At 40.2% G+C, this 15,882-nt stretch overlaps 2 protein-coding genes across 3 annotated transcripts; both read left to right on the forward strand.

Moving 5' to 3' along the window:
- The first annotated feature begins 174 nt into the window (after positions 1–174).
- LOC143009166 (solute carrier family 35 member F2-like) lies at positions 175–5,648 on the forward strand. The gene is made up of 9 exons (XM_076161179.1): positions 175–284; positions 762–867; positions 1,530–1,702; positions 2,122–2,249; positions 2,575–2,734; positions 3,048–3,204; positions 3,918–3,970; positions 4,065–4,219; positions 4,428–5,648. Exons 1-9 carry the CDS (start codon positions 224–226, stop codon positions 4,647–4,649), a joined length of 1,215 nt encoding a protein of 404 aa, XP_076017294.1. The 5' UTR covers positions 175–223; the 3' UTR covers positions 4,650–5,648.
- A 1,172-nt stretch (positions 5,649–6,820) lies between these two features.
- On the forward strand, positions 6,821–15,423 carry elmod1 (ELMO/CED-12 domain containing 1). Of its 2 annotated transcripts, XM_076161384.1 has the most exons (11): positions 6,821–6,837; positions 9,704–9,849; positions 10,241–10,269; positions 10,416–10,513; positions 10,827–10,956; positions 11,669–11,802; positions 11,998–12,060; positions 13,135–13,149; positions 13,516–13,581; positions 14,432–14,565; positions 15,248–15,423. In XM_076161384.1, the coding sequence occupies exons 1-11, from the start codon at positions 6,821–6,823 to the stop codon at positions 15,421–15,423; spliced, it is 1,008 nt and encodes a 335-aa protein (XP_076017499.1). The 2 variants fall into 2 exon arrangements, with proteins under 2 accessions (XP_076017499.1, XP_076017501.1); XM_076161386.1 differs by lacking the exon at positions 13,135–13,149 and having other exon boundaries at positions 11,998–12,066; positions 13,531–13,581.
- Positions 15,424–15,882: the final 459 nt, after the last annotated feature.

The raw sequence follows: 15,882 nt of genomic DNA on the forward strand, positions 1-15,882 counted from the left end.
AATCTGTACAGCATTAAATGTTGCGTACGCATGCGCTTTCACGACAACACTAAGTTCGACTGTAGGGTGCAGACGTCACTCATCGCTCTTGTCTCACTTTGCACCAATCGCAGCACAGCAGACGGTCAAAGGCGGGCACAAGCGGCACCACCATGCTTAGTTGATCCTGTCAAGAAAACAGCCGCATGTATGGAGCCGGACACCTACGTTTAGAGAGATGTGAATGATTCTTCTCTCTTCTTCACTCGCCATCACACCAATTCGTCATGGAGGATTAGTAGAAGGTATGTACAGATAGAGCTTTACAGTCATACCACAGAGGAACTACACACGTTACAGCCTCAATGAGCTAAACTCATTAAAGCTGTAATGTGTGTTGTTGTTGTCGCTATGTTCTCTCTCTGACACACATTTGAATTTTCTTAACTTCGTTGGCATATAAATGTTATTTTGTCATATTTTTCCACACTTCTGCAAAACGTGCTACACTGGAATACTACGTCATTACTATCCAATTCACTGAGGTCTTCCTTCCTGTATTTAAAGGCGCGTAAGTTGGCCTAGAAGCAATTAGTTTGATAGATTTGGTCAGATCTACGATTTGGTGTCAATGTCATATTTACTCAGTGAGTTTAGATTTTACATCTTTGAAATACTTACTGAATTCCTGTGCGGATTTAATTCAGCTTGGGTGATCAGGAGACGAGAAGTGTGACCTACAGTAATACTTCAGTTCCGTTCAAATGTGTCATTCTATGCAGGTTTGGCTCTGGAGGAGATGGAGGGGCCGGAGGAGGGCAGGCTGTGTGGGAACTGCAGGGTGGCCTGTGGGTCGTACAGTTATAACTTCAGGGACATCGCCACATGGTGCGTATGATGATGATGATGAAGAAGAAGAAGAAGAAGAACAACAAACCTTTATTTATCTAAAGCCTTGAGAAATTCAGCTTCAAATACATGCATTTTTACATTTACATGCAGTTTTTACATACATGCAGTTTCACACAATGCAATATTAAACACAATGCAAATTACACACATCTGAAGTTTGCGCCCCCCTCTTACACACACACACACACACACACACACACACACACACACACACACACACACACACACACACACCGGAGGGGGCACCGCAGGGCAGCCAGCGCCCGTGGAGCAGGTCGTGTTCGTTGCCTTAAGTCTGTCCTCTAACTATGAGATCATTATAATGAAACCACATCAAGTTAAAAGCATGAAACCAATAAATCTGTGAATACAAACTTGCTGTGAAATATATTTAATTTGACTGTAATTTAGTAATTCTCTTCCATAAGCTACAAACGGCCTTTACCCCATCTGCATGTTGGGCTGTTCTGGCCACAGGGGAGAAAGTTAAGAGTCTTAACCACAACTTGTTATTGCTTAAGGTTCAGCATGATGGCTCCCTTTAAACTCTGAGCAGTGTGCTTGTAGTTGTATTAGATTGTTGCTGCTTCATGTTGCCCCTCTGTAGTAAACACACAGGTTTGTCTCTAAATCTCCAGGCGGCTCCTGAAAACAATCGCCATGGGCCAGGTCCTGTCTGTGCTGATTTGTGGAACAGCAGTGAGCTGTCAGTACTTGGCTGAGGCTGGAGTGCAGACACCCATGCTGCAGAGCTTCTTCAACTACGCCCTGCTACTACTCACCTATGCCTCCATCCTCTGCTCTCGGAAAGGTCAGAGTTCTTTTTTTACAGGGTGTAGCCAGGATGCAGTCGGTAGGGTAGAAACACTCAAGGCTCGTATTACTCCCACGATACGATCTGATTTGTTTTGATATTGAAAAAGCATTTTAAAAGCTTAATTAAGTCGATCTTTAAGATAAGGGCTGTCTGGGAGAGTGAGCTTGGACTCCAACTCAGACAGACCGGTGGGAGGAAGTTATATGCAAACTACACAGATTTTTTTTTAACAAGGTCCAGTTTTCTGCCAATGTTTCAGTTTCAACTACATCAATGTTTCCATTACACTTGTGCATTCAAACGTTTGCCACTTGGCATCAAAAAGATGTCGATGACTTCATGTTATTGATGTAGAACAAAGCCATCTCCTTCATTCTTACTCTGGAATAAACCATCTGCGTCTGTCTGTGCAGGTGATGGGAACATCTTGCACATTTTAAAGACCAAGTGGTGGAAGTATTTACTGATGGGTCTGGCAGATGTGGAGGCAAACTATACAGTTGTGAAGGCCTACCAGTATACCACCCTGACAAGTGTACAGGTAAGAGAATATGCCCGTTGGAACAGTTTTGGATGTTACAATTCAGTCTTACATTCAACACAACAGTTTTATTGTCATTTGGCCAATGTTTTACTTCATTTTCGCTTTTGGTTCATGTTACTATTGACTATCAGTTGTAATTGATCCATTAGGACATCAAATGTATTAAATGTCTTGCTGTCCATGCTAAACATGTCTACAACTGTAAACCTTGATGGTGACCTTCACAGTTATTTTCCTCATCTTATCTGACCTTCCCCACTCAGACGCTTTTCAACTAGCCAAGATAACTCCAACCTTGTATTGTTGTTCCCGTGTGTTCCAGCTGCTGGACTGCTTTGTGATTCCAGTGCTCATGTTGCTCTCCTGGTTCCTCCTGAAGACTCGCTACAGGCTGATCCACTTTATAGCTGTGGCGGTGTGTTTATTAGGGGTGGGGGCCATGGTGGGGGCTGATATTCTGTCTGGAAGAGACCTGGGCTCCAGTAAGGACACTATAACATTCATTTTGGTTAAGTTTTATGGACACTGTTGGGAGTATTTCTTGTGGAAATGAAGTGCTTCTGCTGTGGTTAACACATTTAAGGCCTCAAGCAAATAGGTCTGCTTTATAGATCCTTTGTTTTAAAGGGTATTTTTTTTTATATCACAACCTCTCATTGCTCTTACTGGCCTGTTTTTAGATGCACTTTATACCTAAATTTACCTCCTCGCTTGAAAATTGCGATGTTAGTAGAATTATCTGTATTATTAATCTGAAAAAGTGCCTCTCTTGAATTGCCTGTTTTCCCTCTCTAGCCAGTGATGTTGTGCTGGGAGACGGATTGGTCCTGCTGAGTGCTGTTCTCTACGCCGTGTCCAACGTATGCCAGGAGCACACAGTGAAGAACTTGAGCAGAGTGGAGTTCCTTGGCATGATGGGACTGTTCGGGACGTTGATCAGTGGCATACAGCTGTGAGTTACTGTTTGAATCCCCGCTTGAAATATTCACCCTTTCTTCATCTGTTTAATTCACAACCGTGCTCAGAGGTCGATACAATCTGAACACGGAGCCTTTAAGTTAAACAAGGAGGGCAAATATCACATTTAATGCACCATTGCGTTTGTGTTTGGAAAATTGCTACATAGAGTTCCCGACCCAGTCCTAACTCTCTAAGAAGATGGTAAACAAAACTTCCTGAAAACTTTATTATGTATAAAAGAAAATACTAGGTTGCTTAAAGGGTGAGTTTGCAAAGGAAAGAGTTTGTTATAGCAAACCCTGACATTTAATCATTATACACTTGTCTGCACCACAACTACAGGAAAAGTTTATCAAAAGGAATCATTTTTAGGTGTGCACTTAATGACGATAATATTGAATCTGTCCTTACATTGTATTGTGACTCTTGGTTTAGTTGCTGGTAAGATGATTACAGCCCAATATCCCTGCTTTAGGACATACAGTATACAGGAGGTGCTTTTTCAGTGCAGCTCATTCAGTGCCTGACTGTTCTGATCACGTCCTTAAGGTGACATGATCAAGTGGCCACAGTAATATTAATGATACCTCAGTGTATTCTCTTTACGTCTCATAAACCAATCTGGGGCTTATAATGAAAGTTGACTCTCACCATGTACCTGTTGTTTTGGGACAACCGTTCACCCTTTGGTACTTGGCCTTGCAGAGCCGCAGTGGAAACTCACGCTGTGCAGACAATAAAGTGGGACCTCAAAATTGGTACGTTAACTTTCTATCTTGTCACAGTGGATTGTTTGATATTGCTTTGCTCCACCTTTCCGTACCAAAGTTCATTAATTGTGTTCTCCCCCAGCTCTGCTGTTTGTAGCCTATGCCTTGTGTATGTTCGCACTGTACAGCTTGATGCCCGTGGTGATAAAGCTGACCAGTGCTACAGCAGTCAACCTCTCTCTGCTCACTGCTGACCTCTTCAGCCTGTTCTGTGGCATCTTCCTCTTTCATTACAAAGTGAGTGACATTGAAATGCATCATCGTCAAAGTAGCTGGTACTGTCACGTTTCTGTCAAGCACATGTTCATCATACATTCCAATAATGTTTGTGTAGTTAAAATGATGACATATAATAGATCAGATAGTTGGTAACGGTAATTTGCAGCTTGTAAATAAGTCTTATCCTGAAAGGGTTAAAATGTTTTCTTCTCTGTCTTGTCTCCAGGTTTCATCCCTGTACATTGTCTCCTTTGCTGTAATCACTTTGGGCGTCATCATGTACAACATCGTCCCCACGTACTCTGCCATACCCGATTCTGAATCCAGGGCTTTAGACGCTGGTGAATTATGTGCTGATGGGACAGTTGAGAGTTCTTTAGACCGCCTGCTGCCAGCTGACAGAGGCGCTGAGAGACCCGGGACATCCAGTTTTGCTGCTCCGCTATAACTGAAACTGGCCGGCAACTCAGGCAGCTAGGCTGAATTACTCAACAGCATCTCTCAGTGGAGATAACTTTTGGGTGTTGTGTTATATACTGTAAGAGTGCACATTTGCAGGTCCATTTTTTGGCCTGAAAGTTACTATCTTGAAGAATTTAGTGTTTCTGGTATAAAGCATTCTGCCAAAACTATTAAGAAGGAAGTTGAGACTATTACTCTGGAAAAAACAGCTTCAAAAAGTTCAACATTGTTTATCTATAAGATGTGCAACTGAACATCTTTGAGGCAAAATTGAGACCTACGAAAGTTTTTATTCTATTTGATTCTCATTCATTTTTGAGGCCAGTATTTTCTTTTGTAGTGTCTTTCCATCAAAACATTGCCAACTGTTTTCTTCATAGTGGACACATAAGAGACTCCGACAGGTTCTAGATCGTATTGCACATCTTTTGCTGGTGGCCTAAGGTTCCGTTTCACCTCAGTCAACATTTCACATGTTGGTGCCTTTTGTATAGTTACAGGAGCCTCACACATAATGAGGGAGTAGTGACAGCGTGACAGTTTGTGTTGCTGGGTTAGGATTAGGCTTTTTCCTGCCTTGTGCATATGTATGATTCATTTTCTAAGGTCGTCTGAAATGAGTTTAGATTGGATTGTGTTACGGTTCACCCAGAAGTTTTGTGATAGCGGGTGGACACATCAACAATCCATGCCTTCCTTGACCTGCCAAATATGTTATTGTCTTCAATCGGAATAGTTTTATTGCACCATGTTGCCATTGATTTCTATGGCCCGTTACTTTTTAGTTGTTTATATGTGTGTTAGCCATGCTCTATTACTAACTACTGAATGATGCAATAGTGCACTGACCAATCAGACTGATATTTATTTAACCTTATGTGTTAGGACGTCACGATTTTTGATAACCTAATTTTTTGAGGTACCAAATATTGAGCACTTGGGTTCTATTTGCTTTGTTCTAGTTAAAGTAACACATGTTTACAACATGCAGTTTTAATAAATTACTTTTTATATTATCCTGGTTTCTGAGTTGTTCGTTTAATGCAAATAACTATACACAGTTACTCTCCACTTTAAATGCCTGTTTGATTTTATTTACATTGGTAACAAGCTGAAGTCTCATTGCCATTGTAATGCTACACAATAAATTGATAAAAGCTGAAATCCATAGAAATCACGAAGGTTTGTTCATGGATGTTCAAAATAAAACATTTGGAAATAACTATCATTACAGAAACAAGCCAAAACTATGTGTTTGTGGGAATGACCTATTATGTGTTGTGATTCTAATGTACACATTTCTATCAAATGATTTTTGCTCTATTCATCACCCAGCTAGTTTACAATACACAATCTGATGTAGAGGAATTATTCATGTTTCTTTGGGTTCATCCCTTGCAGCCTATGCGTAGTAATTATGTGAATCATGTCTATAATTTGTGTAGCAAATTGTGTATTACAAGTTATTATATTAAGATACATTGAATCCCTTATCTAATCCGATAATAATTCATTTGTAACTATTTGACTGAAAAGCCTGTTAATCAGCGGTTTGACTGAGTGTTCTCACTGCGTTGCTGTGGGCTGTGACCCCCCTCAGCCTCAGTCAGTGACTGTCATCATGGAGGAGAGCAGGCGGCTGTAGCTGAGCGAAGAGGACCAAAAGCTGCATACCGCCGCATCCCATCTTTGTTTCGCCTTTTCCCTTCCAAACGGTAAGACAATCTCCCATCTCTATATTCAGTGTTGTTATTTATGCAGCTACGGTGGTTGCAGTCATGATTAGCACCTGCGGATTACGCGTATATATGTGCAATGCTTGCTAATCAGCCTGAGGACGAGAAACAGCCTGATTTGGTGGATCGAGCATCGCCACGGACGTTAATAAATGCGCACTTGGTCATCCGTCTCTGTCTCTGTTTGTCAATGTACCGAATACGTGCCGTGCAGTGCAAACCGGAGCTATCAGGTCAGAGCCCGTAGACGCGGATTTACATGCGCGGTAATGTTTCAGCACCGCGGACAGCTCCAGACACGTTCCACCGTGACGTGTGGGCCTGTGATCCTCTCAAACCTTCTCCTTTCATTCCGTCTGTTCTCAGGTAATCAGGCTACAGATACAGAAGCGACCACGCGAGAGAATCGAAAGCGGTCAAGATGAAGCATTTTCTAAGGTAAATAGCACAAACACACACACACACACACACACACTCCACTGTTGCGGCAATTCAGCGACAGATCTGCAGCTGACATGAAGGAATACACGGTGAAAGAGACGCTAAATGCGCCCCCTTTTCAACACTGTGTGCAGTTTCACTCCGCAGTAATGATTGAGCAGGCATTTGCTTCAACCTGGTGCCTCATACGAATTCCCAATTCTCTCGTTAAACCTCTCGTTAATCGATAACTGGTGTGAGTGTGTGTGTTGTGGCGTAAAGTGGTTTGGATGAGTTGCTTAGAGAGGAGGCCTCTTAATTATAGAGCACATGTAAACACAAGTACTCTCCCTCGGCATCAATATCATTCATTGTATTGTATTTACGTGTTTTGTTGTGGAAATGAGGTAAACATCTATTCGAATTTTGCTTTTGTTGATGAAAACCTTTTCAGACAGAGGACGTTTGATTGGTCCTGATTGGTTGATTTTACCAGATATTTTACAAAAGTACTTTGATATAAACCAAATGTTGCCAGAAGTGCTGAAAGGTTTAATTCATTAGTCAATTAACATAAATCAATTAACCAACAACTACATAAACAATGACCAATCGTTCTGGATTTGATTATATTAATAACAATACTCGATAATTGTGGGGATTGTGCTCCTTTTTTCTGTTTTATATCACGGTGATATAACACGTTGTTGTGGTTTGGTGCTGTATAAATAAAGTTAAATTGCATTGAATTGAATCGTGTTAAGCTATTACCGGCTGCTGGCATGGCTGCAACTAAGACTCATTCACAGGCCTAGAATAAGAAATGCCCTGATCTTCACTTAGTCACAAAGGAAAGATAATGTTAGGCTATAATTCTCTTTTGACAAGGCTCTGCTCCCCTGCATCACAGGTTTGGGATATTGAAAGCTAATATACTGTATTTACAAAAGCAGTTTCACTGTCTTCTGGGGATGATACATCACCTCATGGAAGAATCAATAGTGAAGATAATGTTTTGCCACTGCAATTTGCCAATTCGTTGATAAACATAAAAAACTGACTACATTTTAATAACCACTCCTTTTAACTCATCCATCCTGTGAAATGCAAAATAGTTGTTGGTTTCAGCCAGTTAGTTGCAAATTACATAGTTACCATGTTTAAAGTGGGGTTGATGTGGGCTACAATAAAATAAGTATACAAAAAGAGTTTGTCCCTTTAAAACTCCCTTACATTTTGGTTGAACTGAATGATTTTGTTAACATGTGAAAGTAATGCTACAGCTGCTAAAACTGATTATGTGACAACTCAGAATTTCCCATAATAACCCTGAATTCATGATTATCCAGAGAGGTCTGGTTAGAGTTGGTTGAAGAGAAAAGTTATCTGCACAGCAGCACAGCAACGTGTGTTGTTGTTTGGCAGTAGCTTAGTTTGTTGTTGTCTATGATTCCATCGAGGTAATCTTAACAGAGAAATGTGTTTGATAGATGATAAGAATCTCTGATTGATTAATAGCTAATAAGTTCTGACTGTTATACAACCGTCCTCACTTCTTCTTTTGTGTCTCATTATATTGCTCATACTTTCTCTGTAATTGCTGCACGTGTTTGTAAAGAAATAGTGATGACAACAAATGTGTTTTTGAGATGTCTCATCCCAGCTCAATGCCAAAGGCCCAATGTTAATACAAATTCCATCACCTTGCTTTGCACTATATGCCTCAACTGTTTTTACCCCCTCGCCCTCCCTCCTGCATGAACATGAAAATACCAAAGTGACAGGCAAATACCATTTCAAGGTCTCTTTTCTCAGCGTGTCATAGCAGCATGTTGTAGCGTTTGCTTGAGCTGCTCTTTATGCTGCCATGCAAACAGAGCCTTTAATCTTTGCTGCAGAGTGAAGCGAGTGAATGCCAGGAATCATTTATTCTGCACAGCATCTTAATAGGTCACTATGCATTTCACAAGATGCTCTCTCCTTCCTTTACATAATCAGTGTCACCTGTAAAAATAGCACACTTAGATCTGCTGCAGTCTCCCCTGGTCGACCGCTTTCTCGCCTTCTTTTCTTCATACCTTTCTCTCACACATCCCCCTTTCCTCCTGTCAAAGTCAGGTCTTCACTCCATCGTTACATCTATACGTTTCTCTGCTTACTTCATACTGATGAAGACAAGTGTTGCTTCCGAGAAAATTCCTTAATTGAGACATTAAGTGTGAAGGCTCTGGCTTGAATGTTTCATGTAATAGTCGTTATACGTATAGCTGAAGTGTTGGGCAAGACACAGAGTATATAGAAATATGTATATATTATAACTGTCATGTTGTCACAGTATTTGAAGATTGTATTTATCATATTGAGTACAAAATTACTTTCTGAGTATTATTTATTTTTCATGTACAAGTAGTTTGACTTACGCTGGACATAGAACTATGTGATACACATTTTGCAGTTAAGTCTCTGTTAATGTAACTTACTGGCACTGTGGTAGTGGTTTGTGGACAAGACATTGACTATGAACTATAAGTCACAGAATAAAAATCTCTTTTTTACCTTTTTGGGTGTATCTGCATCCATTCATGTAGGTTCATGTCTATTTGCGCCTTACTAGATTGTACACCATTTTGAATTTTCCCCAAAACAGTGTTTACCCATCTGCTTGTTTGGAAAGACCAGCAAAAACCTTAAAACAGTACCTGAGACCCAGCTCGATTGTTTATGCAATCCACAGCTTAAAAAGTTAAAGCAAATAGCTGGTGTAAATGATGTCTTAATATGTTAAACTGTTTATACAATAGCCATGTATCTAACTGTGTTACGTCCATGGATCTGTCTCTCCCGCTCTGCCTGATCCCTCTTCTCTGTTGCTTTTGCTCTCCAGAGTGGTGACCCAGTTCTTTGTGTTCCTCTACTGTAAATGTCTGTGGCGAGGACTGAAGTTTGTTGCCAGGAAGTTTACTGGACGTTGTGAGCTGCAGCGAATCTGCTACAACAACAAGCATGGAGCCCGCAGGACCCTCAAGATAGGTTGGGCCTTATTTAGCAAACTTAAATGGTGAAATGGTCATGACATCACCACAACATCAAACCGTTACAATAGCTTTAAAGTCATTATGTCAACATGCTTGTTAATATTTGGATTATACCAATTAACGCAATGAATTGATTTTTTTAAACATCATGTTAACCTTCATTAGGTTGAAATTTGCATATGTTTACTACAACAGACCTAAAATATGTGATTACAAGTCTATCTTGTTACATGTTGAATATCTATTAGTTCTAATGATGTATATGCCATTAGAGTATATTGCACTTTAAGTATGGTTGAGTGTATATATTTTGAAGGTTATATTTAGCAGTGCTTTTCAAGTTACTTCATCAGGTTTTCTTACGATTTACAAATATTTTCTTCCAGAGTCGTCTTTGAGGTACTCCAAGAATGAGGTGAGTGTGTGAAATTTCAATAACTCTCTGTCTGTCTGTGTTAACATGTGTGTGTACTTACCCTGTGTCCTTTTGATGCAATCTCTCTGTCCCCTGTGCCTCCCCCCTTTTCCTGCATCATGCCCTCTGTCCTCTGTCCTCTGTAGCTGCTGCAGTCTGCTCTCAGTACCCATCCTGACAAAGTGGAGAAAACTATTGATGACATCATGGCCCTGAAGAAGATTAACCCTGACACCAACCCACAGTGAGACTCTAATCTTACTTATACTTACTTACTTTATATTAAAGTTTTCATTGAAGGCATTGAAAGTGCACAAAGGCCCCGAAGGGCACTTTGCTCTAGTATACTATCTACATGAGCTGATGTTTATTACCAACATGGCTTCCATTTCTTCATACTCAAACACACACAAACATTTTGGTTAAGTATGTAACAACTTATATTAATCATTTACAATGCAGAAAGTAACCTAGGGAGGCAACAAACAAGTGAGACTCAAGAACAACATTTTTAATTTGTCCAATGTAATGTCTTCCTGTCCTCTGTCTGTCCCCAGGCTGAGTATATCTCTGCAGGCCAGTCTGCTGCAGATTGTGGGCTACAGGAGCCTGGTGGCTGAGGTGGAGAAGCTACGCAGGGAGCCTTACGACTGTGAGAACCTCGACCACGAGGACATGCTAATGAAGGTAGATGTTTGGTTACATACTGTAAATCTATGGCAATATCAATATCATGTTATTGGAATTATCATAATTTCTGTATAGATATAAACATGTATGTTATATAAAATCCAATACTATAATACCAAAGAGCCATATTATTTATTATAATTTATACATTTTCTTTTCTATTTGAGATGTGTCATACATAGGAGAAATGCTAAAGGTGCAAAAACAAAGTGGTGACATGGAGAGACCCTTGTGGGACACCTGTTATAACTTGATTTGCACTTGTTTGGGTAACATATGAAACAACAGGTGTAGATCCCCAGCCATTTACAATAAATAACACAACAATAAAATCTAATGCTGCACAATAATGTTTGTAGCACAGTGTTGAAGTTCAGTAATGCAGCTGTTCATATTCCATGATATTGTGTTGACACTGGAAACAATTTAGTTGAGGAAATAATTCCCTCTGCATCACCCTCTTAGTCAACAATAACATTTGTCTTTATTATGTCTTATTTATGGTTAATGGCATATTAGCTGTCAGAGTGCCTTATCCATTTAGAAAACAATGCCTGTATGGAACAGTAGTCCATGTATTTACTCAGTATAATTCATGTTTGACGGATAGGACAGATTGACATGTTGGTTATTCACTTGTAGGATGCTGTCTTGCTCACAGTTTAAGGGGATTGTATTCATCTGTATGTGTTTTTGTGTGTGTATGCAGCTATGGAAGGAGTTGCGTCCTGACACGCCCCTCACAGGTCGCATCTCCAAACAGTGGTGTGAGATCGGTTTCCAAGGCAGCGATCCCAAGACTGATTTCAGAGGCATGGGCCTGCTCGGGCTGCACAACCTGCTGTGAGCATTCAGTCACTCTGGATGAACTCAGATAATGAGGCCAACCTTGAAAATAAGTCAGCGTTAGTCAAGTTAGACATGAGAGAAAAATAACAACTATATGAAATGTGATACACAGATGAGTGCTTATCATCTTCATATACAAAGGTGTGTTCAAAATTCCCTTTTCCTAAAGCCTCTCTTATCTCCCTGTAGGTATTTTGCAGAGCATGATAAGGTCACAGCTCTGCAGATGCTCCATGACTCCTTGCAACCAAAGCACAAGTAAGGAAACCACCATCCACTCCACTTTTACACACTGTTATGATTATAATCAGCGATTTATGGTCATTGTCTTCAATAATGCACATTACCTATATTACGTCAATGAGTATTTCATTTTAAGTTTGCTTTAAAATGAGACTGCTGGACAAAAAAAAAGACTCTTCTATTCATCATGTCAAAGCAGGACCCTTGTTTATCTCAGAATCCCTCCTAGCAATCATGCTGAAAGTTAGAAATAGGAATAAGTAAAATAATAAAATAATAAATAAATACTACCACTCAAAAGTTTGGACTGAGAAGAGAAGAGAAGAATGAGAAGGTGTGTCCAAACTTTTGACTGGTAGTGTAGGCCTGGAAAGGTTTATGTAGTTATTTATGAATCAATTCTCATTTTAATGTGAACCACCAGTTTATGACACTGCAAACTCTACCAAAACTGACAGGCTTATCTTTGTAATAATTACTTTTAACTTAAACCATGAAAAACTAAATTAAGTGCATAATTTATATGACAAACCAGTTGCATACAGGTAGATTGAACACAATTTTCCCCTAGATGTACAAATGGATCCCGGCACATCAGAACATCATTGACCCGCTGACTTGATATCAAGGATCACACTTGGTATTTATTAATAGATTAATCAAGGGAAGTAGCTGAGCTGCAGCTTTGGGGTGTGAGTAACCATACAATCATGGTTATAGGCTTCCAAATGGTCGTTCTTTATGTTTGCGCATGCATACGATGTGTCAGTGTTCCAGTTAGACAACATGACTTTCCACCTGAAAGCAGGTTTGTGCCTTCAGCTTTCAGCAATATGTCATCCATAATTCTACATTTGCCATATTCTGCTCGACTGTATTCTTATGGCTTTGCATCATTCACTGCTCCACCTTTCACTGGCTGCTGCTAGTAAGCCAGCGTTCACGTGTGTGATTTGTTGTTGATATTGTTCACTTATCACTGCCAACTCACTGAGCTGTCTCATTTCAGAAATCAACATTATTCTTTTTTCTCTTCACCTCCACTTTTGGCCCATGCTTCCCTATTTCTCACATGCACTGTAGGAGCACAGACAGAAAGTCCAGGTACTTTATTTCACTTTCATTCACACGCTTTCTGTTGAATTCATTGCTTTGTCTTTTCTGTTGATGTTTGCATTGTGTGTGTGTGGAGCTGCACCAGGCAGGATTTTCATGGGAACAGAGGTGATGTCAGCCTAACTCTCAGTTTGAGTTTGCAACAGAGAAGACAGCAGAGAAGAGACTTTTCATCGAAAATACAAAGAAGTCTAAAACCGATTTGTTGATATTTATCTTGAATGATTAAAGGGTATTTGCTTCTTAAAAATCATCAATGACAACAATGAAAACCTCAGTAAATATACATCAATGTCAATTCATCTGAACCATATGATGCTTTTTACATGTAAACAGTCCATAACTGAGCAGTGTTGTTCACAGTGAGACGAACAAACCTGAATGGGAGTTGAAGAATGCAGATAAAGCTATTGGGTAAGTGTCTCCAATGTCCTCATGCAAGTTTATGATGAAATCAGGCTAATGCTGATGGAGGTTTGATGATTTCTTCTGACATTAATTCAGGGCATCTTCAGCAGCAGCAGTTAAAGCATTCAAAGGCAAAATCATTTTCACAAGCATCATCCTCTAATCCTATACCTGTAAGAGTTGGCAAGCATTTTAGCCACATATTTGGAGACACTGAACAATGCCATAAATATGGCCTCTGTCTGAACAGCTATTTGAATCAAATCATCGTATGGATCTATGTGTATATCTATACCTATTAATGTTACAGATTATATCAAAGCCATTTGTTAACTTCTTAATCAGCAGCATTGTAGCTACATGTACTATATTTTAACCTGCCAGGACTGGATCAATATTTAGATCTGTGCTAAATTGTCCCTCTTGATAGTCTATCACAGTATGCACTCGCTCTGGTCTTATGTATTTTTATTGTATCCTGGTCTGGATCTCACTCACAATCTCATAAACTCTTCCTTTAGGTATTTCCTAAAAATCTGTCTTTTTTTAGCTATTCTGCCAAAAGCAGATAAATACTGGTGGTGAAGGTAACACAGTCAAGAACGTCTGCCTTTTACTGCAAAGTGTCCCAGACAACATAAATACTGAATAAACGCTGTTGCCATAGCAGCATAAATCTGAAGACCCATCAGCATAATTTAAAGGCCTAAAACATGTGCTTCCACATAAAACACACATTTTTTAAATCTGTCATTTAGTTCACATCTTTTACAGAGATTAACTTTCATTTTGAAGATGCCCATTCCGCAAGATCTAGACTAACTGGTGTGTGTTATATTAATAATTTCCCTTCCAGTTACTCCTTTGCCATTGTGGGCATCAACATCACAGACCTGGCGTACTCTCTGCTGGTGACCGGAGCTCTGAAGACCCACCTGTACAACGTGGCCCCTGAGATGCCCAGCTTACTGCACTTCCAACAGACCTTCTGTGAGTTGTTGGGTTTATTCTGAATAAATATGGTTTTAAATCAGATCCTGGATACTTGATAAGAGGTAGAACTTTCAGACATATTGCAAGATTAAGGTTTCAGAAGTAGAAGTGAATTATAGAAGTATGCATTTAGCATGAGCCTCCATAGCTGCCTGTAGGAAGCCACAACTTGATGTAGTTTATGCGATTGAATGTGTCGTGATTGTCTTTCAGTGGTTTCTCAGCTCAATATGGAACAAATTATGAGAGAACCTGAATATGTTTGGCATTAATAATTAATTTTCTGAGCACAATTAAGCTGGTTTATTTTTTATGAAAAATGACAATACACACACTTATGACTAATACATTTTTTAAATCATATTCAATCTTTGACTAGGGCAAGGTATCAAGTCTGTCTGAGTCAGTAGACCAATTCCAAGTGAAATTACAAGTCAACTATATCAGTTCGTCATTTTGAACTATGCCAAGTATCTTAAGTCAGTGTCAGAGTGATATAAAGTGATATGTCTTGGCACAATAGAAATAGCAAACAGGCTGAAATTCAATTCAATTCAACTGTTAATCTAATCACGTGTTACCTTTGGCCTCCAGCCTAAGAGTGGATGAACATTCCTGGATTTCTAACTTTAGAACTTTGTCAAGGTTTATTTTGAAGTTGTCCTGTGGTCCATGTTAGGTTACCTGATGCAGGAGTTTCACCGTTTCTGGATTGAAGAGGATCCCAGTGACATCATGGAGTTCAACCGAGTTCGCTCCAAGTTCCACCGGAGGATCCTTCGGCAGCTGAAGAACCCAGATATGGCACTGTGTCCCCACTTCGCCGCCTCTGACCTCCACCTTGTTAACCTCTAAACAGGACCCATGACCTGTGACTACGCCCCCAACCCCACCCCACCACACACTCTCTCACATCCCCTCAGAGGTCACCCCTGGATGTCTGGTAAGCATCTGCTGTAGACATTTACGGAGTCTCTCTCTCTCTCTCTCTCTCTCTCTCTCTCTCTCTCTCTCTCTCTCTCTCTCTCTCTCTCTCTCTCTCTCTCTCTCTCTCTCTCTCTCTCTCTCTCTCTCTCTCTCTCTCTCTCTCTCTCTCTCTCTCTCTCTCTCTCTCTCTCTCTCTCTCTCTCTCTTCTATGTTCACACACCTCCTCCCAGCTAACGCCATGCCACATCACTGCCAACACCTCACACTCACAGACACACACACACACACACACACACACTTTACACACTGCCTCTATCTTACAGCCACACAGCAGTGTTAGACCACCAGCATCACAGATGACCATAGCGATTGTAGCTGTGCATGAG

This window comes from Genypterus blacodes, unplaced genomic scaffold (genome assembly GCF_046128005.1).
Source record: "Genypterus blacodes isolate CSIRO-AG114 ecotype Tasmania unplaced genomic scaffold, CSIRO-AGI_Gbla_v1 ptg000111l_1, whole genome shotgun sequence".
Lineage (NCBI taxonomy): Eukaryota > Metazoa > Chordata > Actinopteri > Ophidiiformes > Ophidiidae > Genypterus > Genypterus blacodes.